Source organism: Opisthocomus hoazin, chromosome 6 (genome assembly GCF_030867145.1).
Source record: "Opisthocomus hoazin isolate bOpiHoa1 chromosome 6, bOpiHoa1.hap1, whole genome shotgun sequence".
Lineage (NCBI taxonomy): Eukaryota > Metazoa > Chordata > Aves > Opisthocomiformes > Opisthocomidae > Opisthocomus > Opisthocomus hoazin.
The window spans coordinates 71354152-71378251 of record NC_134419.1 but is presented as its reverse complement, the minus strand read 5'-3'; the positions used below and the strand labels follow the sequence as shown (position 1 = coordinate 71378251).

The 24100-nt window shown below is 39.8% G+C and overlaps 1 protein-coding gene across 2 annotated transcripts in view; it reads right to left on the bottom strand.

Moving 5' to 3' along the window:
* The window catches only part of FHIP2A (FHF complex subunit HOOK interacting protein 2A), a 38677-nt gene that overhangs the window by 14358 nt on the left and 219 nt on the right, over positions 1-24100 (bottom strand). Inside the window, exons 2-13 of one of the 2 annotated variants that reach the window (XM_075423799.1) lie at positions 16303-16381; positions 14194-14363; positions 11947-12051; positions 11478-11600; positions 8898-8936; positions 6820-7113; positions 5793-5989; positions 4492-4606; positions 4310-4386; positions 4014-4206; positions 2607-2776; positions 1584-1727 (exon numbers count right to left, since the gene is read on the bottom strand). In XM_075423799.1, the coding sequence (XP_075279914.1) occupies positions 1584-1727; positions 2607-2776; positions 4014-4206; positions 4310-4386; positions 4492-4606; positions 5793-5989; positions 6820-7113; positions 8898-8936; positions 11478-11600; positions 11947-12051; positions 14194-14363; positions 16303-16381 (1706 nt within the window). The remainder of the gene's footprint in view (positions 1-1583; positions 1728-2606; positions 2777-4013; positions 4207-4309; positions 4387-4491; positions 4607-5792; positions 5990-6819; positions 7114-8897; positions 8937-11477; positions 11601-11946; positions 12052-14193; positions 14364-16302; positions 16382-24100) is intronic. The other variant, XM_075423800.1, reaches the window with a different exon arrangement.

Sequence of the window (24100 nt, the reverse complement as noted above, 5' to 3'; positions counted from 1 at the left end):
ATCCACAGATTCTACCATAACTTTCTGTGAAGAACAGAGAATACAAAATCTATTTAAGCATGTCTATTCTAACTACTGTTCATCCTGTACTTCAGAACTTTTATACCTAGCTCTAGAGGTAAAAAATTCTGAGAATTAGCAGACAGAATGGAAATGAAAAGGAATATTCATAATCAGGTCAAGTATTTGCTAAAGGTCAGACTCCATCTTACTAGAGCATATGGAAATTTTACTGGGGAATAAATGAACCAAAAGAGAAAGAGAATTACAGTTGAAATTCTTCTTAACCTGCTGCATAGGCAGTTTTATTTACCATAGTTTGTTGTGGTAAAAAATGAACATCTAAGAACATACAGGAATATTTGCATATAAATGTCCCAGTTACAAACATCATTGCCTTTGCCAGGTATGTAGTGCAAATACTGTATGTCCTAATTACTTCACCAATATCTGATCTAAAAAGCATCAGGAAATTCTGAGTCTTATTAGAGAGGAACTGTTTTAAAAAAATATATAGAAACCTAAAATTTCTGGACAGCCAAATAAAACTCAGTCTTTGGACCCTGTTTCCAAATTTCAGCTTTCTGCACACTCCAGGAACTGCTGGAGGCTCCTTTAAGATTTATATGCAGAAATATGTAGTAGCCAACTTTTTCTACAGAGATCATCTTATCTGAAAAAAATATAAATTTGCAAAACACTGCAAATCCTGAAAACACTTTCTGTTCACTGATGGAGATTACACAAGGTGAATTTAGGAGAGTGTTCTTTGCAGCTTTGCTCCAAACCATGCCCACCATAAACCAGGGGAAAGAGGGCAGGAAGAGACTGAGCCATTCTATGCTGACTGTCCTCGGGCCGTTTGCTTCCTTTGGCTAACACCTTTGACTATTTCTGGGTAATTAGACAGGTCAGCACTGAAATACCAGTGCTGCTTTGCTACCATGTATTAACAGAGCAAACAGCATTTGTCCTAATATTAGTTGCTAAGAGAATTACTATCTCACTAAGTTGCTTAGAGCAGAGCATGTCCTCTTTGTGATATCCAATTTGCAGTCCGTCTAACAGGCACGAAGGTATGTTACAGGTGACAGAGATGCCACCCTGATTGTCAGGGAACAGAAGGTTATATCTCTAGCATGGCAATTATTTAATTCTATATATGAGTTTAAGGACCTTTAGGAAGTTTGTGGGTTTTTTACCCCTAAAACATTTATTGCAAGACTCCCCAGACTTCTCCAGGAAGGTCAAGTCCTGTAACAGCAGTCCAAGTAGAGCAAGTATTTTTGAGAAAAGAAAGTTTTATAATCAATGAGGCTTTCACCATGAAGTCTGAGTATTCAACTAGACTATTAGCTGTAAAGTTCTTCTATTTTTCTCATTTATGTTGAATTATTTTTACTTATTGTAAGCTCTAATCTTTCAGGAGTAGCTCTCTGATAAAATGCCACATAATTTCCTTCTGTGGAGTCATTTTACCAGCTGGCACAGAATAACATCCATTACAGAGTACATTTAATTTGCACAGTGTGTGCAGACACCCACACATTCAGAGATTTCTTGAAGTGTTTATTTCAACGTACCTATTTACAATTTTATGAACTTCAGTCTTTCCATCATTTCTTTGATGCTCTGGACTGACAGGTGGAGAAGCACTGAGCCACTCTTGAGTTGACAATGTGTTATCTGGAGACAGATCAGTAAATAACGGATCTTCCTCTAGGTCTCTGTGAGATTATATTAGACAAAACCAGATCATTCACAGAATGTTATGGAAGGCAGGAAAATCTCTGGGTCAAAAAGTATGCTTTCTATTTTTCTTCTCTGAACAACTAGGACGTTTTCCAGAACACTATCTACGCACATCTTTCTACCTCATTAATATGCAGAAATACCAACCTTTACAAATACCTAACAAACTTTGTTTTGAAGAAAAATCTTAACTTCTTGATCTGAACAACAGACTAGACGTTTTGGACTGGTACAAAATCACTGCATTAAATCACTTGAACTCTTTAGCCACATTTTTTACAGGAAAGGGAGTCATACTGCAGGAAATCATTAGATTATTTTAGATGACTCAGAAATGTCTAAATTCGGATGCCTAAAATAGCTGGAGTTAGTCCTTACCCCTCCATTGGTAAAAAAAAGGAGTTAGGAGAGCTACGCAGGGTAATTCAAAGGATTTTATGTAAAGTGGCCCAGAAAAGTTCTTCCATCCAAAAATGATCCAAGAACATAAATTTAAGCAAGACACCTAAGTGACTGACTTCAAGAATAATCACACTGAAAACAGTACAAATATGCATAGACTTCAGCTAGGTAGATGCACAAGTAAATTGATATATGAAGACCTTTGAGTGTCTACTGTTCAGGAAAGAGGCTCTGGATAATCTTCGCTTTTCTGTTACTGTTCTAACAGATCTCTGTAAGTTGCTGATATAATAATTTCTGAATCACTTCATGGATATGGATTAACACATAGAACACTCAAAGTGCTATTTATGCTCACTTTTCTTGCAATTACTGAAAAAAACCCCTGCTTTGTTCTAAGAATAAGGATCCAACTTAGCCACAGTGAACACTTCCCTAAAAAAGAAACTTACACTGCTCCTGCAATCTGTCCATTCTCTACCACATCTTTATCTTCTTGACAGAAAGGCTTGTATTCCATATAGTTTCTTTCTTCTAAATTTCTCAGAACCAAATTATAAAGAATGTGCTCATTGGGTTTTTGCAAAAGGTGCTCAAACATTCGTAAAGTCATTATGCTGATCTGCAACATAAAAAGTAAAAATTCAGTACACGGGTGCACCGCTGCCTTATGCTTTTGCCTTATATCTGGTTTGTACATCCTGGAACATTGCAACTACTTATTTACATTACGGAAGGAAGCAAAGACCCTAAGAAAAATGAGGAAATTGTTATGCTGAATGTGGTATAAACATGGATGAAGAATTCACACATATTTGAAAATCAGTATGTGGATATATTTTTTTCCTGTAAAACAAAAACTGTTCTAAAATCTGCCAAAATAACAACGCAAAGAACATCCAGAGAATTTACAACTTAGCTGTCCGTATTACAATCAGAACCATGCTTGAAGATGGTTATCATTGTGCAAGTGAGACACAGAACAGGACTGAAAGTTAGTAATAAATACCCAGAATAAAACAAAGTAATACTGGGATATTGTGACTAGATCTATAGGCTAAGATTTTTATGTGGACATATTATGCAGACTTTTAAAAGGAGACTGACTTTAAGCAATGCAGAGACCGCATTTAAAGACAGCTTTAGAGTGCTCGGCTTTGCAAAGATCAACTAACTTATACAGACAAGTGATTTTGACGGGGTGAGCAGGTAAGCATACTAAAAAAAATGGATTGCGAAGGCATAGATGTGTATTTCATGCAAGCTTGGTTTTTGTTTGAAAAAGCAGAGGGTGGAGGTTGTTTCATGGAAAAAAATGAAACAAGCAGCTCCCGAGGAGGGATTTTACTGAAGTCAATTATTTTACCAATGTTTACTGTGTGTAAAGTACTTCAAGTTATTATATCATCTTTTAATTGGCATTGTGTATATTTTCAGACCACACTCACTTTATATAAAAAATAGTAAGTTTTTAACTATGCCTTATGTGATAGCACGACAGAATTGACACAACACGGAAAATAACAGCAGTGCAACATATAACAAAGCACAAATTAAAATGCATCTACAGAAATCAATTTTGCTCTGTCTTACAGATGAGCAAGCTCAACTAGATATGCATAGGGGGCAAGCAAATTTAGCAAGGAATCTTGGTTAATGGGAACAATGAGCTAGCTGGGCAAAACAGCTTGACTTCAACTTTCTAAAGGGAATTTGTAGGGCTGGCAGCCAGAACTCTTTTCTTTGGCCAAAGAAGTTAGCGGACACAAACTGGAAAAAACCTCACAATGGCGTTTTCACAGACTCTATGCAAGAGAGAACTGGCCAGCAGACATTACTATCTCATTACCACTTCTCACCTCGTCAGAAATATGATCACAGTGTTCGATTAACCTGTGTCGCAATGGATGTCTGTTGATGTCTGCCAAAGTTTCTGGTTCTCTGTGTTCTCCAAGTATAAAATAAACTATTTCCTGCAGCAGGACATCTGAAGTCACTTGACGGACAATGCGATGCAATAGTGCGGTTGATGTGAGGATTCCAATCTCTGAACTGAACAAAAAATTTCATGTCAGATTTGTAGTGGATTTCAGCTGAAAAAAAAATCAGCCTGATTCAGATTCTATTCTGTTGTGCCCTGTAAGATGCTACTCACGTTTGCATCAACTGGGGTTCCATAACATCAATGAAAAATCGTTCCCGCACAGCTTTTGCCATAGCAACAGCAGCAGTCTGAAACAAAAGTACAAAATGGTATGTCTCAAACTCAACAGCTAGGAAACAACTGGAACTACTTATTTGCTGAATATACTTGTATCATCTGCAAACATTTCAAACCTTTTGTGCTTCTTTGATGAGTTGATCACAGTAGTCAAACCATGAAAGAAATGAAATCAACGCTCTTTTCCCTGGAAAAGCAGATGCATCTTCTTTGTGGCTATAGGAATCCAAACTAGAGAACACAGGGGAAAATACTTAATCAGTCTTCAAGTAATTGAAGAATCCTGGACTTTATTCTTACTGAACTTAACAGAATAATTAATGATCTACTTGCAGTGAAGTGAACATTAAAACAGCTTTTCTGCCAGTCTCTACTAATCTGGCAGTACTATCATTACATGGGTTTTCAGTGGAATGCTAAAGAATACACAGTACGCACAGCAGAAGAACTCTGTCTGGTTAAGTATTTCTTGAGTCAGAAGAGAAAACTGATACCCAAGGCTGTTCTCCCAGGAAACACAGACCACCGAAACTGAATGAGTAACTCTTGTTGTCAGAGAACCATAAATGAAGGCAACTGTTCTCTACTTTGTGAGCAACCTCAGTCAAGTCCACCAAAATCACAGAGTGTATATCTGAACTAGATTATGTCTTTCAGAAGAAAAACATGTATCTCAATTTAAATGCGCTACTGAATAATAAATTCACCATTTTCTTTGGTAAAGTAGTCCAATAATTGTTTATCCACCTATTTATTTTTTCCCTTCTAACTTCAAACTCCAGCCCCTAGAAATTTTGGTAGTTATTTTGCATACACCTACTTTTTGTCTTGGTACTAACAGATCACTAGCAATGCATAATAATGAAGGCAGAGTGGTGAAGAGAAGAATTTTGAGAATTGAACATGCAAGCAAGTTAGGATAACAGGCATGTATCTTTTGCTTCATGCTGATGAGTTATGCAGTAACTCTTTCCTTCTTCTTTCTTACTGCAAAAATTGTGCAACAACAGCCTGTTATCAAAGACACCCTTCCTGCACCCCACAGCAACTTGCAGTGCTCACTGTACAGCGAAAAGTTTATGTTTCCTAAATCCTTAACATCTAAACAAGAAAATAATTTGTACCTGATACTGCAGCTACACCAAAACAAAGTGTTAACTAATTCAGTGGCAAAACTTGCTCCCTGAGGAATCTCTGCAAGGGACTGGCAGCCAAACCTGGCCCCGTGTCAGAAATCACGTGTACATTGGATGCCTGAAGTTGCATCACGGTGCTGCAGCCGGGATCTCAGCTCTGCTCTTGAGACTCTAGCATGGGGGTGTGAATATTTTATACACCTTATCTACCTGTAGAAAATTAGTTTCAGGGAGGGGTGTAAAGTCACCTTGGGTATTAAATACAAAAATAAAATTCTTACCCCCAGTTAATTGCCTCCACTGTTTCAATGTCTAAGGGATCCAGTGACTGAGGCAGGGCTTTGTAGAGGGTGGCCAGCCTGTCTGTCAACAATTCACATAAACAAGTGCTTTGAGTCAGGCACTTGGCAGCTGCTGGTTCTGGCAAACTCACCAAAAGCATGAGCCCTTCACAGGCCTTCACTGCTATCCGGCCGTCCTGGCAGAAGGGCATGGAAGAATTAATCAGAGGCTGAATGAAGCTCACTTGAAATCAAGAAGCAAACATCTTTCAAATAAAACCTCTCCATTCCCCCACAGTGAGTGAATGCATTTATTTTTGTTGCCTTTCCAGTGATAATTTATTTCTACTGAATTTGGATAGTACAAAATAAAGAATCTCACTTGAATCCATGTCAAATACTAAAAATGCAACTGCAGCCTTCAGGCTGACAGAACTAGTGCTGTAGGTCAGCTTAAGACCAACATATTAGACCAACTATCACTTAACAGCAACAAGGTACATCAATAGATTCGATTTTCAATTACAGGCTTACCCAACCCTCCTCTAATTTTTCTGAAAGAATCTGAGTACGAATTTGAGGATGGAGCTGGGTCAGACATACGGCAGTTGCTTTTAAAAGAAATCATACCCCTAGAAACAGCCCGATGAGTTTACTAAAAAAGTGAGTTTAGTTAAGTACAATTGAAAGTAGTTTTTTAAATGTTCTCTTGTGGTATACTTAACCTACTGATTATCCCATGTCTGTGAAACATGCAGCATCCTATACTAATTGCTCAAAAAACAACTACATTAACCATCAACAAACTTAATACTCATTTTCTAAAATAGTATTCTTACTTTAATCTGAATTGGTGAAGAAAATTGCTAATTTACAAAAACTGCCTGCAAAACAACCCTCATTTTACTTTTCATGGTTAAAATACAGTGTGCATGTACAGGTTTATTCACCCCCTCTGTCCTCTTCACACACCATCCAAACTATTACATTTTATCACATTAAACAGAACAAAAAAACCACAACTCACGGGACTTTTAGTGAGGTTTAGTAGAGAATTCACTAAATTATAGTCTTGATTAGGACCAACAGTGGAGGACTCGGGTGATGATGTGACATTTAGTTCATCCAGATTGAAAGAGAGATCATCTGCCTGTTGTGGCAGGTCATCTTCCTTCTCCATTTGCTCCGCTCCAGCAGCAGCAGACATTTCTTCAGGCTGAGCCGGCTGCCCCATGTCTGTTGTCAGAGAGTCCTGGCCTTTTAGCATGTCTTCTGTGGTTACGCTTGCTGATCCTTTGGAAGCCATTGCTTTTAACTTACTCTGCAAAGCATTTTGTTGGAATTACACAGTTGAAATTACTGTTATTCCCCGAAGCAGAAATTTACTAAAAGCAATTTTTTTACGTTAGCATTTGAAGCAGCTCTCTACAAGGCTGGATACAGTAACCATGCAGAATGTAAAGGGTTGCGGGAGCATGGGAGTTTTTAAACCTAGAACATTTTTTCATCTGCTCAGATTTCTTTTAAGCCCTGTACTGTTTTGCTCCCAGGCTGAATACGCCCTTTACAAAGAGACGGCATCTTTTTCTGACCACCATTGAAGGCACATATTCACTTAATTTTCCCACTATTTAATGGAAGTTTTTCATTTACCTTATGAGTGCACCTTCAGACCTTAGGACACACTGTAACACAGCCCTTTCTAGGTCAAGGCCTCAAATTCATCTAACGTCTGAAACACTATTTCCAGTTGGAGTCATACAACTAAACTCATTCTAAACTTCTTGAGATTTTATCTTCAACAGGAAAGGGGAAAAAAACCCCATCTTTTATGACAGCAGAATACTCTCAAGTTGCATTTCTCATGAAGAGCAAGTTCAGTAGACTAAACGGACAGAGGATACAAGAAGTCGGTACTGGGTACTGTAACAGACCACAGAGAACCTTCTCAGAAGCTACAAAGCATCTCTACCTAGCCTGAGAGAAAGCAACCCATCTGTCTTCCCAGAAATCTGTCTCCAGCACATAAAAAGACATTTAAATTTGTGCTCTGTGATACCAAGAAGAAACTCACAGCAAGGCAAGAATTCAGTGTTCTTCTGGCATAAGCACAGGTGAATAATACTTTATTAGAACCATAAATTAGACTTCAGCACAAGACATTTTTTCAAGTGAGTACAGTAGTGAGATTATAAATCCAAATGGTTCCTCTTCTCTACAATAACACCAAAATTATTACAAATATATCTCAAGCATTAATAATTTAAAAGCGCAACCATTTGGGGTTAATGGTGTTTAGTCCGTACAAACCAGCAGGGACTAACTACATGAGAGTCTCAGGCAGGAACTAGAGAACGGCTGCGAGTGCTTGCTTGATTGATGTGCATTCATTGTGGAGAACTTGTACTGAATGTTGCGATACACTCATATAACCAGTTCCCTGGAGAGCCAAACCAGTGGTAAAAGCAGCACACTGCATGCTATAAAATAAGTATGATTTTTGACTACAGTAGAAAAATTGCTCCTTCAACATATATTTCTTTTTTCACAGCGTGAAATGCATAAGGCTGCAAAGCAACCAAAATGTGTCTGTCTGTACCATGTCTGTCTATCCCTAAATCTTCTAAAGTCCCCCAGTATCCTCCCATATATTTTATCGATACACAGGAATATCTGAATCACAACGATGAGCCCTGCACATAAAGCAGAAATAAAGGCTGGAATCACATTTCAGTCCTGGATTATACACCGTTGCTGGGCACTACTCAAGTAGCAGGCAGGGTTGCTAAAGAGAAAAGCTACTTTTTTTCAAAAATTAAATAGCATTTTGTAAAATACTTATTTGATCTTACACTAGCCTATGACTTCATGTCTGGACTCTTCCACCATTTGAAAGGCCACAATTTGTTTACATAAGACATCGATGAGAAGACCGAACATCCAGAAATGTGTAAATGCCCCTAGAAATTTGTCCATAGCTCATTACTCTTACATTGGCAGGTGACACAAAGCAGTCTGTACACTGAACAACACACAGGCAGAGTTTTTGCGTGTATTTAAGCTTGTCGTTGTCTAATCATGCAATTTTGCAGCTTAGCTGCTCACCTGCCTCCTGTAAAGGTGCAAAACAGGATCCTGAATGACCTAATAGAAAAGGTTACATGAAACACATACTCAATGCTTTCTGGACAAAGTACTCCTCTAAGTGAATTCAGCATCAACAGAGAGCAGACAATATACAAATACATTTTTACATTTTTGTGAGACGTAACTATCAAGAGTTTCAAAATCTGTGGTGGATAATGCCATGTCTAAGTTCAGATAGATTTAAAAAGAATTCTATGAAAAAAATCAAGTGATATCACAGCTAATGAGAATCTCTACTTAATTCATGGTGAGAAATATAAAGCTGGTAATTCGTAGTAATGGAAGTAGAAGTGAATAGTGAAACTATTGTTCATTTTATAAAATGAAGGTACAACTTTTTAATGGACACTATATTAGAACTCTGTTAAAGTCTCAAGAGCAGAAAATGAAACACGGAGAACCAAGTGTCCCTTTGCATGGAACAATCAGTTGCAAGGAGTATCTCGTGAAAGATGGGATGAGATGGGATGGGGCAACTAAGGAATAAAGGAACAAGGAAAACACGAGGTAGCAAGTTTAGCATAAAATAATGACTGAGATAGAGGGGATACGTCAAACATTCCTACATATGCTCTTTCTCGCTACACAAGCACAAGCAAAACTCAGTTTAAAGAAAAGAATAAATTAAAGCCAAAATAAAATGGTGATGTGGATTTTAAAGGTTTAAAAAAGTAAAATGCAGTTCTTTCAGTTCTTATTCCCACAACAAAAGTAACTTGCCCAAAAGATACAGTTATGCCATATAGCCTTATTGGTTAAGCAATATAGGTGAAAGATTTTACTAAAATATAAACAGCATTCTATCAACAAACTATCTGATATGGAATCATACAAAGGAAATCTGCGTTTGTACATACTCAGTTTTTTATGTTTATGAAATACAGCAGAAACTGATCGGGAAAAGTCAAAGAAGGAAGCAAAACTAACAGATACAGACTGCTTTGGAGAGATGTATCTGCATTGCTGTTTATAAGTGTTGGGGATTTTAGAGATAAATGTTACACAGAATTCTGTAAGTTTACCCTTTGACGCATTTGAAGGTCAGAAACAGCTATCCAGTCACCACAATAGCACCTCTAAGAGGCACAGATGTGAACAACCAGAATATTCTATTCTAACAAAGGATAATTCTGCACCCTAAATACCTTATCTGGAAACAACTGTCAAAAGTTCTGAAGACATATGCCTTTGGCTACAACATTTAGAATAATGTTGTGAAGGAAACAGGAGCTACAAGAAATGTTTTTCAGCTTGCCTGAACTCTATAGCCAGCATTTGGTGAAACTAGAGATCTCTTTGAAATTCGGAATCATCTGCTTTTCCATGTCTGATTTTTAATATTGTAATCTTGCTGTTTTGGGGAAGAACACTAACATCTGACAAAACACTTGGGGTTCTTATGATTGGGGTTCTCAGGTTTGATTTCAAGGGAATTATTTGAGTATGAGTCATTCAGAGGGTTCTGTTCAAATGATACAACTTACACAAATGACATTAAAAGTAATCCTGGTTTGGTCTACCATATCCTGGATATACTATATCTAGTAGTTTGCTTCCAAGTGCTTCTAATGCTTAAACATTAACTTTTCAATCCTTACACCATCTCTACTGCTTGAACAACTACAGTGGATACAATGGCAGTCAGGGGGGTATATAATTAAGGCAAAAATAAACTCAAGATGGATTCTTTACTACTGACTTACAAGTGATATTCATATACTCAATGGAAAATAATGTATCTTTGCAGTTTAGCAGCCTCTGCTGTTACAGATCGTGTTTGCGGAAAGCTTGTAAGATATTCCCGGAGGACACTGTAGCTACATCTTCTATGTATCCCATGCTTAATAGATCCTGTGTCACCATAGGAAACATCAAAGTGGGAGCAGCAGGCATTTCTAAATGGACTTTTATATATTAAACTTTTATATGCTCCTTCTAAATGGGAACAGAAAGTCAGTCTAGAAATTCTTTCTCCTCCTATTCTGATTTCATCAATGCCACACGTTAAGTTCGAAGAGGGAGTAAAGATACTTGGCTTTCTTACAGATAGAAAATAATGTCATATTGTAGATTGTGAGCTGGCACTGCAGCTAGACCATATGCACCACTACCAATTAAGGGCCCAATCCTGCAGAACACTTAGCAACTTCCAAGCTTTCAATGCCCCATGCAATCTGTCCCTTAGTCTTTACTAGGTTGAAAACAGAACAACGTTAAGAAATTCAAGGTCTCCCTCACACAGTGTTCTACATTACAATTCATATCCCTACTCTAAAGGTACTTTCACTACAACGGATAAGGACCTCAGGCAGGTATATTTGTGATCCCTGAATGAAATTCATGTAAAAATAATGAATCAGATGTATCAAGTCTCCAGAAGAAAGAAAAAAAAAACCAAACCACCCTTCTAATATCACAGGAGGAAAAACACAGAGTGAATGAGAACTAAGCTATGAAGCACAATACCTCCAGTTCTCTATTCGATTTTGTCTGTGATACAGTAAATACACCTGGAAAAATTTGATTTTATTTACTAACCTCAAGGAAGAAGTTGACTAGGTACGGATCCTGTTTCAGCTTTGCACATACTATACAGAGAAATTGAATTTCTTCATTTTCTGTTGGTGTTGCCAGAACTTCACCACACAGCCTGATCAATTTCTGTCATGTAAAAAGTGAACAATTAAGACAAAGAGTAAGTTATAGCTTTTTCTAGGAATGATGGACTGAACTCTTTTTCTATATACATACTACAACGATGTATGATTATTGACTTGAACATTTGCTCTAGATTTAGATTGCTATGAACAAGACTTCTTCATTACTTATGACTTGCATCACAGCGGCGGTTCGAGGCTCTAATCATGAATACATTAGAGCTGATATTGCACTTGAGCAGTTTCTTTAGCTCACTTGACAATGGAAGAATTAAAGGTAATATTAGCTACAGCAGAATACGAGAAAGTTGTCATGCAAAAATACAATTTACTTAAAATTTGAACAGTACCTGCACTGGCCTATGCACATTTATGTGGGGAAGAAGAGGCTGCCGTATTCTTCCAAGAAGTTTTGTATAAAAAGCCAAAACTTGCTGTTTCATTCCTGGAGGACACTGTCACAAAAACAGATGAACAATAACAAAAATATAACCAATGCGGAGAGAAATACAGATGCAAACTTGTCACTCAAAATGGCTAATTAAACAGCAATAATTTATCCAAAAGTATTTTTTAAAAAATCATCATCTGTTAACATATTACTTCTATCGATATTAACAGAGATCAACAAAAAATGTTGCATCTCATTACTGTTTTCTTTTTCAAATTATTCATATTTTCAGTTAATTGCTCCAGTGTAGACTTCTACCAGTCTTTCCAGGAAATATTCCCTATCAATACAGTGATCAGGGGAAATTAACTCCGAATTAATTGGCTACAGGTCAGCTGTCTTTTACAGTACAGTGCCACAGAATCTGGCAATTCAGTGAGTCAGTACATACAAATATAAGATGATAAACTATAAACATCTTGATGTCTACAGAAGATTTTTTAAATTCATGAGCAATTAACCTTAGACAGATAAAGTGTTCATAAATGCACCGATGTTCCTTGACAAGAGAAAGCTGCTTTTTTCCCTGAGATTCATCAGAATATAAATCACAAATATCTGTGGAACATCCAGACCCTCGTTCTACTGTCCCTCAGGCACCATGTCACATGAAAGTACTCTCCTGTCTCCATGAGGTCTGATGGCTCATGGTCCTTTATGTACCTTTGTTTCCAGCTAAATCCCCACTGACTGTCATGTGTTCCACCATGTTAATAAATGCTGTTATTCCATAGGTTAATTTAACCCACATCATTTCCCTCATCTTGTTCACTGCACAGGTGAATGGAGCATGGGTGGCAAGAGCCAGAAATGACAACTACCTAACCTGGTTCTCCTTCTGAGGTAATATTAATCCCTAATTATGACTGATTTGTCAAGTAATCCATTGAAAAGAATGACAAAATGGGTACCACCAGGGTGCATCTACAATAACGTAACAAGTCTAACTGATTGCTCTGAAAGCATATTATTCTTTTTGCAACAGATCTTTGCAACATCTTGCAAGCACTGAACTGTGTGTTTACTTCAGATGTGTAAACCCACAAGTGGCAAAGTATAAAGACAGGCTGTACAAGAATTGCTTGTACAGGCATATTTGCATGAGTGCAAAATGACTTTTCTCAACTCTTAGAAACATACTACTAATTACCCGCTTCACATATGTCACCATTTCATCCTGGTTTCTTGACAAAGGTTATAGATTACAGAAAGCGCTGTATTTCTGAGCAAGTATGAGCAAGTATTTTCAATACATCAGGCATCTTAGCGTGATTGTAGGACAGCTGGTATAGCAGCAGGAATTGTAGAGCTCTGGTGCTTCCAGAGCAAGGAGCATCCCAGGCTCAGACAGCTAGTACCCTACATTGTCTATATATGTAAAATCAAGTAGATCAAATACTCACAACAACGTGTAAAAGACTGACTGAGAAAGAAACTACGCAGAGCTCCATCAATCCTTGGAACAGGATACACCACACTTTCCTAACCGTATCTGCATCATGATACAAGAAGTTCTAGCAGAAGGGCTGCCAAGTTAATTCAGGCCATGATCCACCCAATCTCACACATTTCAGCTCGTAAGTCTGCCAAGAAAGGTGGCAACAAGAATGCACCAACACCGTGAAGCTATTTTCTCATGTGCCACAAAGCAGACGTGAGAGAACCAGACAACATTGCTGACTTGGATATGAAAGTTGTCTGGGGATCAGCTTAAATTAATGCTTTCTGACACGGAAATCTTTCTGAGCAATAACTTGCAACACTCAGAAAAATTAAGCAAAATTTGTGTTTAATACAGCACTTTTCACCCAAGAATCTCCCAACACTTAACAAAGGACAGAGAGGGATAATACTGTCTTGTAGAAGCCAGAAATAATCTAGAACGCACAAAAAAGTTTCTCCTACTTCTAGCTTCCCAGGCAATATTCTCAGTGGTGAGTAACAAAGCTCAGGGTTCTGCCACAGTCAGCGTCTCACTGGCTGTCTCACTTTGATCACGCTTGTAAAAGACTGTTATTTGTAACATAAGCAAACAGCTACCTGCTAGAGTTCAGTGTCCCACACTACCACCTACTGTAGAACTTCAGTCCCTATTGTATTTAGGAGCTTACACAGAAGATAATCTGCTCTGCTGAGAAGTACATACATCAGCTTTTCCTAGTGTGTAGAGTGTCTCCAAAATCTTGTGATGTAGCAAATATTCCATACATGGTCCTGTTTCGCCTGATTCCCTCTCATTTTCCTCTTGAACTAGAATATCCAACATCTGTTCCAGGTGAGAAGGAATGTTGGTATCAGTCACAGGAGCTTTGTCATCTAAATAGAAAAGATGCGCAATTAAGAATGATTAAAATATTGTCCTCACTTTTCTTAAGTTCAGTTCCAAATTTAAGACTTGAAAACATGACCACTCATTTAAAGAATCTTATATATAGTACATAAGTTTTTTTAACATGTCTTACATTGAATTTTCAGAATGGTATCTGGAAATGTAAACTGGAATATGCATTAGGCAGATACCTAACCTTGCAATGGGGAAAATGTGAAATGCCAAATTTCAAAACCTGCATTAATTACACAGTCAAAAAGGAAACCTTTTACAGGCAGATACCAAGCTTAGGGAGAGAAGGGTTCAACTCTCTATCTTGTGGTTAGTATCTGCCCTGTCTTGACAACTTCCTCTTTGGCTCTTCACATAGTATTCTGAAATCTATAAACAGCCTCTGACATCAGCTTAATTTGCAGCTGATCAGTTCCTTTACAAAGTAGAAGACTAAATAAATGTTTTTTTTCTAACAATACCAACAACGAAAACCCAAACTCTATGCTGCTTATTCTTCAAAAGTTTTTAGATTTGTCTTTCATGCTTTCTGCATTACGATAGCATTCTGTCAAACTTTATGAAGGAAGGGGTAGGACTGATTTCATTACAATAGTCATGAAACTGTTGTGGATTTATGCCACTGGCAGTGGGAGCTGGCATTAACATGTTGTAGAGCATGTCCACATGTGGAGATTTTCCTTCTTCAGCTAAATTCTGCTTGAACAAATATCCCATTAGGGAAATTGTTACCACTTCTTATGCAATCATCTAAAAATAACTGCCACTCACATGCAAATGTCAACAAGACCACAAAGGAAAACTGCCATATCAGAGTGATTTTGGTCTCCGCCACAACCTCCAGTTAGCCTAGAGGGTTTTGCTTGCCTTTCCTAGGCATAATTCTGCTCCCGCTGCAGAGGACAGAAATGTATCCACTGAGTGGAAACTTGTTTTTCAGAAGACTTTTGGAAGCTGGAAGAGAGCTCAGCTTTTACACTGCCCCACAAAATTGCAGGTATCAGTTTTCCCCTACCACCCTGTCATTTCCACCTTAGGAAACATCACATAGCGTTCCAAAAGATGGGTATTTAGAACCAAGGGTCGGGTTTCAGCTTGTGAGAGTAAATATTGATATAAATGAGATTGCCAGTCCCAGATGCAAACATAGATTCAATAGCTACTCTAACAGAAATGCAGAACTAATAAGTTTGAAGAAAGCATGGTAACATTCACTTCTAAAACTTAATAGTTTAATAACTAGGACCAAACCCTCAAAATTTAAATGTTGCATAACCATTGTAGGAAACCAGGGAGAAGTTTAAGAAAAAGCAACTGCAGCCATATTGCATCAGAACAGCCATTTTTCAGAAAAGCAGAATAAGGTCTGGAAAATTTTTAACAAAATGTGTTCTAAATCTGCTCACAAATTCACTTTTCAGAGCTATGTTATCAAAATGCCTTTCATGGAAACAAGAGATTAAGGAAAAAATACCTAATACTGAGCACAGAGAATGCAGTTATGTCTGGTAAAATCTATGACCACAAAACTACTTTTTCTAAAATCTTGGAAAGAAAAAGAAACTCCCTGATAGAAAACAACAAAAAGGTTAACAGCGGGGACTACATTTCTGCAGCTGTCTGTTTAGATTAAACAGAATACGTGAAGACAGAAATTGGGTCAGATGTGGAAAGGTACAATTCTCTACACGGTACTCAGTAAAGAAGATCTTCCCTCGATTGTTTTACATGCCTGCTTTTCAAGGGATGAATGGAGGTACACAGTATTTTTAATTACTAATTGTTATTGTTGGCATCTTGGTGAAAGACATGACTTATTTCAGTATTTCTTAATCTTTACTTTTTAACAACACTGAAATTGGGAATTCTAGTTTTCACAATAAACAGACAAAACCAGAATGTTTCTTCTTTTACCTGACGTCTCTATGTAGTAATGGGTGATTGCTTTCCAGTGGTAAACAAAATCTTCTTGTAATGGAAGGGAAGGTGCGAGCTATGGGGAGAAAAAAAAAACAACAATGAACAACAACCAGTTAGGAATGAAATGAACATATTTCCTCAGAAATTAAATTTAATTTTATCTTCTACGTGGAAGTAAACTGCTGCAGACTGGTGCTACAATTCTTACTCTGTGCTCTTTTGCCTTTAACAAGGACTACATCCATTATTCATGGCATAAGCCCCATGTCACACTGCCTAGCTTGTGAACATCAGTAATAATCTCTGCGATGTCTCTATGACCAGACAATCTATTTGAAGCAACAAAAGCAACTGCTTATACAGCGAAGCAAGGCTAGAAATGTAGGTTTGAATTGTTTAGATCTCAGAGTCTCACCCTGTAGGAAAAAATCATGTTCTTTTATATCTGCTCTTGATGCCATCTTCTCTTTCTGTATGCTCTCTTCGCCTCTCTCCCTCTGCTCCCTTAAAAATACTGATTAGCTGCTTCATCTAGGTTTTGCCATGCCTTTTTTTCCAGTTAACCACAACTTCTTTTAAAAGATCTTTGTTTCATTTTCTTTGCACATCAGGCCCACCCCCAGAGCCTGACAGGTTGTTCTTTTTCTTAACAAATACATTTCTTATTTAATTTCTGAAAGAAAAGGAAGTTTCTTCTTTTCTGGAGCAATTTGGGATGGCCGGTTAGGTGTGACTGGCATCCAGGAATAACACGCTGCAAGAACGAAACACAGCCTCCCACCCAGCCAGCTTCGGCACTGCCCTTTCCTCGCCGAGCTTGAGAACTGGGTGCCCTGCAGCCCCTTACACCACCAGCACAAACGACCGCCACACCACAGGAAGCACGCGAAAAAAGAAGGACCACAATCATTTCATCATTCTGCTCTCCAAAGTGAGAGTTGAGGAAAACACTGAATTTGTGACCACAGTATAAAATGTTCAGAGCTGGTAAAATCCAGAATCCTACGGGGAAAACCCTGCCACCCAACAGATCGTATGAGGGTCTGTTGTTACTGAAGCCTAACCCTCCTTGCTTGAGGTTTTTTATTTTGACAATCAGGTCCTCAAGTGCTTCTTTTATAGGCAATCCTGAAATAAAGGATTATCACTTGGCATGACAGTAGCAACGAGACCTGTGGGCAGAGAGAATCGCGTGTGTAAGCTGGTGCACCCGTTTTGGAAGGATAAGGAGCTGAACCACCCAGACAGCTATGGAGTCCAGTCCTTCAGAGAACCACAGAGCGGATGAGGTTGGAAGGGACCTCTGGAGCTCATCTGGTCCAACCCCCCTGCTCAAGCACGGCCACCTAGAGCTGGTTGCCCACGACCATGTCCTTCTGGTTTCTCTTTTTTGAATACCTCGAAGGATGGAGATTCCACAACCTCTCCAGGAACACGTGCTAGGCAGGGCTCAGTCATCCTCACAGTGAAAAAGTTTTCCCCCCAGAAGCTACAGATACCATATTTGAGATTAATAACTCTGAATTCCTCTAGTGCCTCCTCGTAGGGCTTAAAAAATGCTGAGTTGCCTCAGTTCTTGAACAAACAGAAGCTCAGATATCTGTATACTCTTCACTGGGGAACGCCGGTCTAGTTGAAACAGCCTTCAAAGTTTTCCACATCAGTCTTTACTTTTCCTTGAATTTAATGACACTTAAATTTATCATGGTAGAGACGTAAAGCCCAGTACACGAACAGCATGCCCTGCCACGATAAGAAAGTGGAATGCTAATTATTAATGACCCTTTGCACACAGGACTTTGAAATGTAAGACTTTAAAAGAGTAGTGGTGCTTGGTAACTATCTACACCTGCATCCGGTGTGGAAATGTGCCCTCAAAAATGGCAACTAGGAAATCAAACTGACACTGCTTGTCCCTTCTCTGACAGTCTGTGGACTCATTAAGTCTTCCATATCTCCACGGCTGGGCACCAGCTACCGCAGCATAAATATCAGGACACCGCACACTGGACAAAACTAGTTTATTTTACTATGAAGTTTACTAGGCTATCGAAGTTCAGAAGAATAACTGAACAAACTGAAGACTGAGCATACGATGTTTTGTATCATGCTTTGTATGTCACGCTTGCTGCTGTAGATGTGTATTTCAAGCAATGCAATGATCGTGTTGCATCTTTCTGTAACAAAACTACATCAAAAACTCAACTCTGGCTGATGAATAGTACAGAGACCACTTTTGAGGAATATCAGGCCTTTCACACCACTCTATTTCCAAAGTAACACATGATAGAGAACATTAAAGATTTATCCCTGACTGATGTGATTTTCCCCTTCACTTCTCCTAGCCTCATCTGCCTCATGATGAATTTAGTGCCTCTGAGCAGTGCCAGGAAAAGGATTTCACTTCTCAGCACTGTCAATAATTTATCCACCACAGGAGAGAACTGTGGATACAGACATTTCCCCTCCCAACAAATGCCTCCAGGGACTCCTCTCAGAGGTGAAAAGGTAATTCAGGGACAGGTCCTGCCCTTTTTAATTAAAATACTCAGTGATTTCACAGTCTTCTCTGATCAAGGACCGCAAGACAGGATACCAAACAGAGATACTATTAGCACGGGGATGCACCCATGCATGTATGTATATGCACACATACTGGGAATATACGCTCAACCTTGTCACCAACAGGACCTGGTGACACAGAGCTGTGGCAGTTTTGCCTGCATTGGGCTACCAGACTCAGCAACTCCTACCAATATAGAAAAATTGTATTTCTTTACTTGTTCAGTTAAAGTATCCCCATCCCTAAATTTCTCTTCCCACCACAGATGGACCTAGTATAAACCTGCTTTTTACAGCACAGCCATTCCAGGGAATATTTAACAGAGATGTAACTCCAGCAATGCTATGTACTATTCTGAGAGAAGTGTTTTACTGACAAAAAATGAAAAAACCCCCAAGCCTCTTAACTTAGCTTTCAGACACAAAATCCAGGTAAAGACCAAGAGTAAGATAGCAGCTTATACACAAAGCCCAGCAATGGAAAGCATTAGGAAAATGTAAGCTCCCAAACACTTGACTGACGTGCTTTAACCCTACTAGGGCAGGTAATTCTAGGATGAAGTTGTAGTTCCTATTTTAGGATGAATTATTAGCTACCAGCTGAGATGAAATCTGTTACAGTTGCCAATCTGAACAGTCACTCTTTTGTAAAAGCACACAAATTTAATATTTCAAGATTCTGAAGCAAAACAGAATTCATTGTGAAGGCCATTAATTCCTGCTATTTGTCTAGTTTGAAGGAATTACCTTAAAAGTGCAGTTCTTTCTTGCAGTTATATTCATTTTGACATAATTATATATGTTCTTACTAATTTTGAACTATTGATTCCTAACCTCAAAGTGAAGTGCTCCTCCTTTGTGAAAAAAACTCCAACATCTTCAAGACTGCAGTGTGGGTGTTGGCGTATCAAATAGCCAAAACTCACTGAATACTACTGAAAACCAGCCCATGCGAGCAGGCACTGATTAGTTCTCCCATCTGGTCCCCAACTCCAGCAGTCAAACTTCCTGGGAGCGAGCGAATGAGTGTTCTCATTTACAAGCTAAACTTAACACATGCTGCCTTATCATTCTGGTGACAATACGTCACTAATGATCAAACCCTATTCCTTCCAGGAAAAGTGCTGTTCTCAGGAGAACTACAGATCTTTGACCAGAACTACAGCCTGCTTGTTATAAAATCTGTCCAAAATACAATTCCACGTAGTTTTCAAAAGTGTACAGAATTCGTGTTTAGGCAGGGAAAAAAAAACACCAAGAGCAAAGAAACCTATAAATATTCAGTATTTTACAGCAATTCCTTTGTGCACATAAAAATCATTGCCATGTTTTTCATGTATGCTTTTCAGAAGTGCAATTCAATACTGAAAAGAATGGAAACAAGGGAAGCTGGTGATATCCCTCAATATCTTTTGGACAAGTTCACAAAGTAAAGAAAACACTGTATAAAAGAATAACAGGTACTGGCTGGTCAGATGCCAGAGTAAAGCAGAAAGCGGAAACTGAGTCAAAGAGAAGCGAAGGGGAAGTGCACGCACACTCCCCTGACCAAAACAAGGAAAACTACAGCAGTCACTCGGTGTTTTTCTTCAGTCTCAGTACTTTACTAGTGTGAAGGTTTGCCCCGAGGGAAAATCTGAAAAAGGGCTAATGCTGGAAGGTTTATTTTATTTCTTCAGCTGGTGAATGCACAGTTTATAATGTTCACTGCTTTCATGTATAAAATTAAGACTGCACATGCTTGCAAGCCATGCATTAAATTTCATCACCAGAATTTGTTAATAGCAGCACAACGTTAAAACAATCAGTCATGTGAGGTCATTACATCAAATAAAGTGTGTTCAAGAAGAATAAATCTTGTTCTGAGCCGATATGCAGTTAATGGTTTTGGAGCAGGCCCTGTAGCAAGCTGACTCAATTTCTTTCAAAGCTCAGTTTTGCCTCAAAACATGCAGAGAAAAGAAGCTACTTAAGAGCACATTCAGGCACCAGTGTGAGAGATACAGTGAATAATGGGCTGGTAGAGAGGGGTCCCAAAAATGTGCAGTGGACAGCAAAATCTAAATTTACTCCCAGGTACGAAAAGCATGACACAAATAAACTTGTTTGACAGGAAACTGCAAAATTCAAAATAACGAAATTTTTCCTGCTCAAGGTACACAGCTCAAAAACACCCTTTTGTGTTCACTATTAAGAGAATCAAACACAAACAAAAGTCCTTTGAACTTCGAGTGACCGCTTTAAAGACAAGCTGTTTTGTCTAGGGAAACGTGAGTGAAGAGCAGAAGATAAGAGAGAAAGTAAGTTTAGCTTGCTGCTTTGTTATCATTGTACACTACATTTTGTATGTTGCTGATAATGTAGCACTTCTGGAATATGTTTAGGACAGAAAAGTATCAGAAATGCATAGCAAAGAGACAACATCTTGGAGACAGGTCATAAACAAACTGTCACAGATTCATTAATATTAACCCCATAAAGCAACAACGTTTCTGTTCTGCCCTGAAGTAAGGTAACAGAAGGAAGACTGCAGTCCCCTCCACCATTCTCACCAACCCACCCAACCCAATTTCAGAACGCTCTGTCAGGACTATACCACAGTGGTATCTGGATGCTGCACAGAAATCCAGAAAGGGCAAAAATATCTAAAATACTGGCAGGACTGACATATGATAAAAGGTGGCAAAAATTAGGATTCAGTTGTAATGAAAATCAGGAATACGATTTTGCACACTTGGACAATCTAGGCAGAAAAGACTTAAAGTTTTGATTTATTCAAGGTAAGAAAAAGTCTTAATAAAATAAAAACCTACTGGTCCCTTACATTTGCCTCATCACAGTCCTGTCATGAAGGCAGTCAACTAAAGAGTGGTACGCTCAGTAAGTGAAAGGCAAACACTCCTGTGTGTATTAGACTGTCAACCTTTGGAACTCCTCGTCACAGCTCAGAGATATGGCATATTGAGGGTAAGATAACGACGACTATCAAACTACACAGCAACTCTTACTATAAATGCATCTCTCTAAAGTCTGCAGGCCTGCGGGCCCTGAGGCAGGACAGGGCATTGTATAAGTGATGTGGGGGAGAATCGACAGGGGAGAAGGGCTACCCGACCAATTCTGATTTAAAGTAGTCCTACCAATGAAAGCTAAGCCTAGACACTTGCTCCAAGTACATTTAAGTGTCCAGCTCAGCTGAAAAACGTTCAGCTGCAACATAACTCCACCGGGGGGTAGGCACCCAAAACCTTTGAGAGTCAATACCTTAGTTACCAGTTCTGCTGCTGATATTCAGGGCTGAAACAGGGTCCACTTGAGACTGTGTGAGCTACACTTGCTCCGCAGCAAAAACAGCAAGTAAAAATGGTGCTCTGAATTCTCTAGGTTCTGAAAACAGCAGGAAGCATCAAGGTGGAGTTATCTAATATTTAGGATGTACACCAGCTTTCATTTTCAGAGTAGTAAAGCCAGGTAGCCCACATACTTTTAGTAACAAGAGAACAAAACAATGATTTAAAGTCACATGCAGACCCAGAACTGGTTAAAAGTTTCTATTTCTCAGCTCTGCCTTTGAAGTAGTGGGTCAAACTTCCTGACAAAGTAAGAAACATTCTTAAAATCCTCTTGCTTTTGTGATTCCTTGTTTCATTCCAAGCATGTGGTGCTTGGCATTTGTCAGAACCCTGTAAATGCAGTTTAGTGCAGTATTCATTACCAGGAGATCCATCGTAGTGGTGTTAGCAGGATGAGGCAATTCTAAACGGGACACCAGAGTTAAGCAAGGACATACAGCATCTTGTTTGATAGCAGTCACTTGCAAAATGTTGTTATCAATCTGCTTCTGGTTTTGTTTTGTTTGTTTTTGGTTTTTTTAATTAAAAAAGATCATCTAGTCCCTACTATCTCTATTTTTCTCTTTTTCCATTCAACCCATTCATGTTTTTCAAGCTTTTAATGGATCTCAAATGAATGCAGTTCTTTTTGTTTACTTTTGGTACACATCAATAATGTAAATGTTCTTCTAGGAATAACTTTTATTAGATATCTTGAATTGGTAGGCCTGAAAGAATAACTTCTCTTCCACTCCTGCATCTCTCAGTCATCCACTCTCCTTAAAAATGTGGCACTACCACACTACCACAAGATTTCTTTAATCAGGCAGGCACTAATTTCTGTTTCTCCTCCAACGAAAGCATCGTCTATTGAAGGCACCCATATGCGGTCACAGAGAGGTTCCAAATAAGTCGTTTCATCATTATTTAAAACATTTCTTTCCCATTGCCAACCTACCACTAAAAGAGCAAACCAGGCCACGGAACGTGCAATTAATTAATACACGCCTAACTCTAAAACCTGAATAGTCCCGCTGAAGGCTGCAGAACTGCAGGCGCAGACACAGCCAGCCATACGCCTGTCTGCAGCATCGAGGCACACAGGAGTGCCCGCAGCGTGCCCCGCACTCGACGCGGGATGTGGCACGCAGGGTCTTCTTTCCAACCCTCTGAACCATTCTCCTTCAACGCTTCCCGCCTTCACCTCCAGCCGTGTTTCGCCGCCGGCCTTTAGCACCGAACCAGAGGCACCTCTTAGGGCCCGCTCCCGCCGGCGCCTTGGCTCACCGCGGACGCAGGGGCTGAGAGCCGGAGCCGCGGCTGCCGGGACCCCACCTCACCAAAGAGCCACCGAGCAGAAGCCGTGCGGGCAGCAGCCGAGCCCCGAGGAGCAGGCAGCCGAACGCGGCCTACAGCAATGGCAGCCGCGGGAGCAGGCCCTGCTGCTCCCCTCTCCCCGGGCGGCGACGAGCTCCGTGGCGAAACGCAACGCCGGGCCCCTCGGCCTCCCTCTCCGCCCCGCACAATTAAACGGAGAAACCGGGGATGGAAGCGCCGGGATGGCGGCGACAGCATCACACAACAGCCCCGGAGGCGGTGGCTGCTGTCGGCTGCCGGCCGCGGCGAGCAGAAAACCCTGCGGAGCTGCCTCCGTTCACCCGCTCTCGCCTCTGCTCCGCGGAAAGCGCCCGGCGCGGCCGGCCCGGGGCACCAGGGCCTCCCGGGAAGGCCCGGTCCCGGCGGCGACAGCCCGCAGCCCGCTCCCGCCGCCCGAGGGGGCCGAACCCTGGGCCGCAGCCTCTCCCCGCGCTCCCGGCGGGGCCCGCCCGGGCAGCTCGGCCTCCGCCTCCCTGCCCCGCGGCGGGGGCGAGCCGGGATCGCTGAGGCCCCTCGCCGCC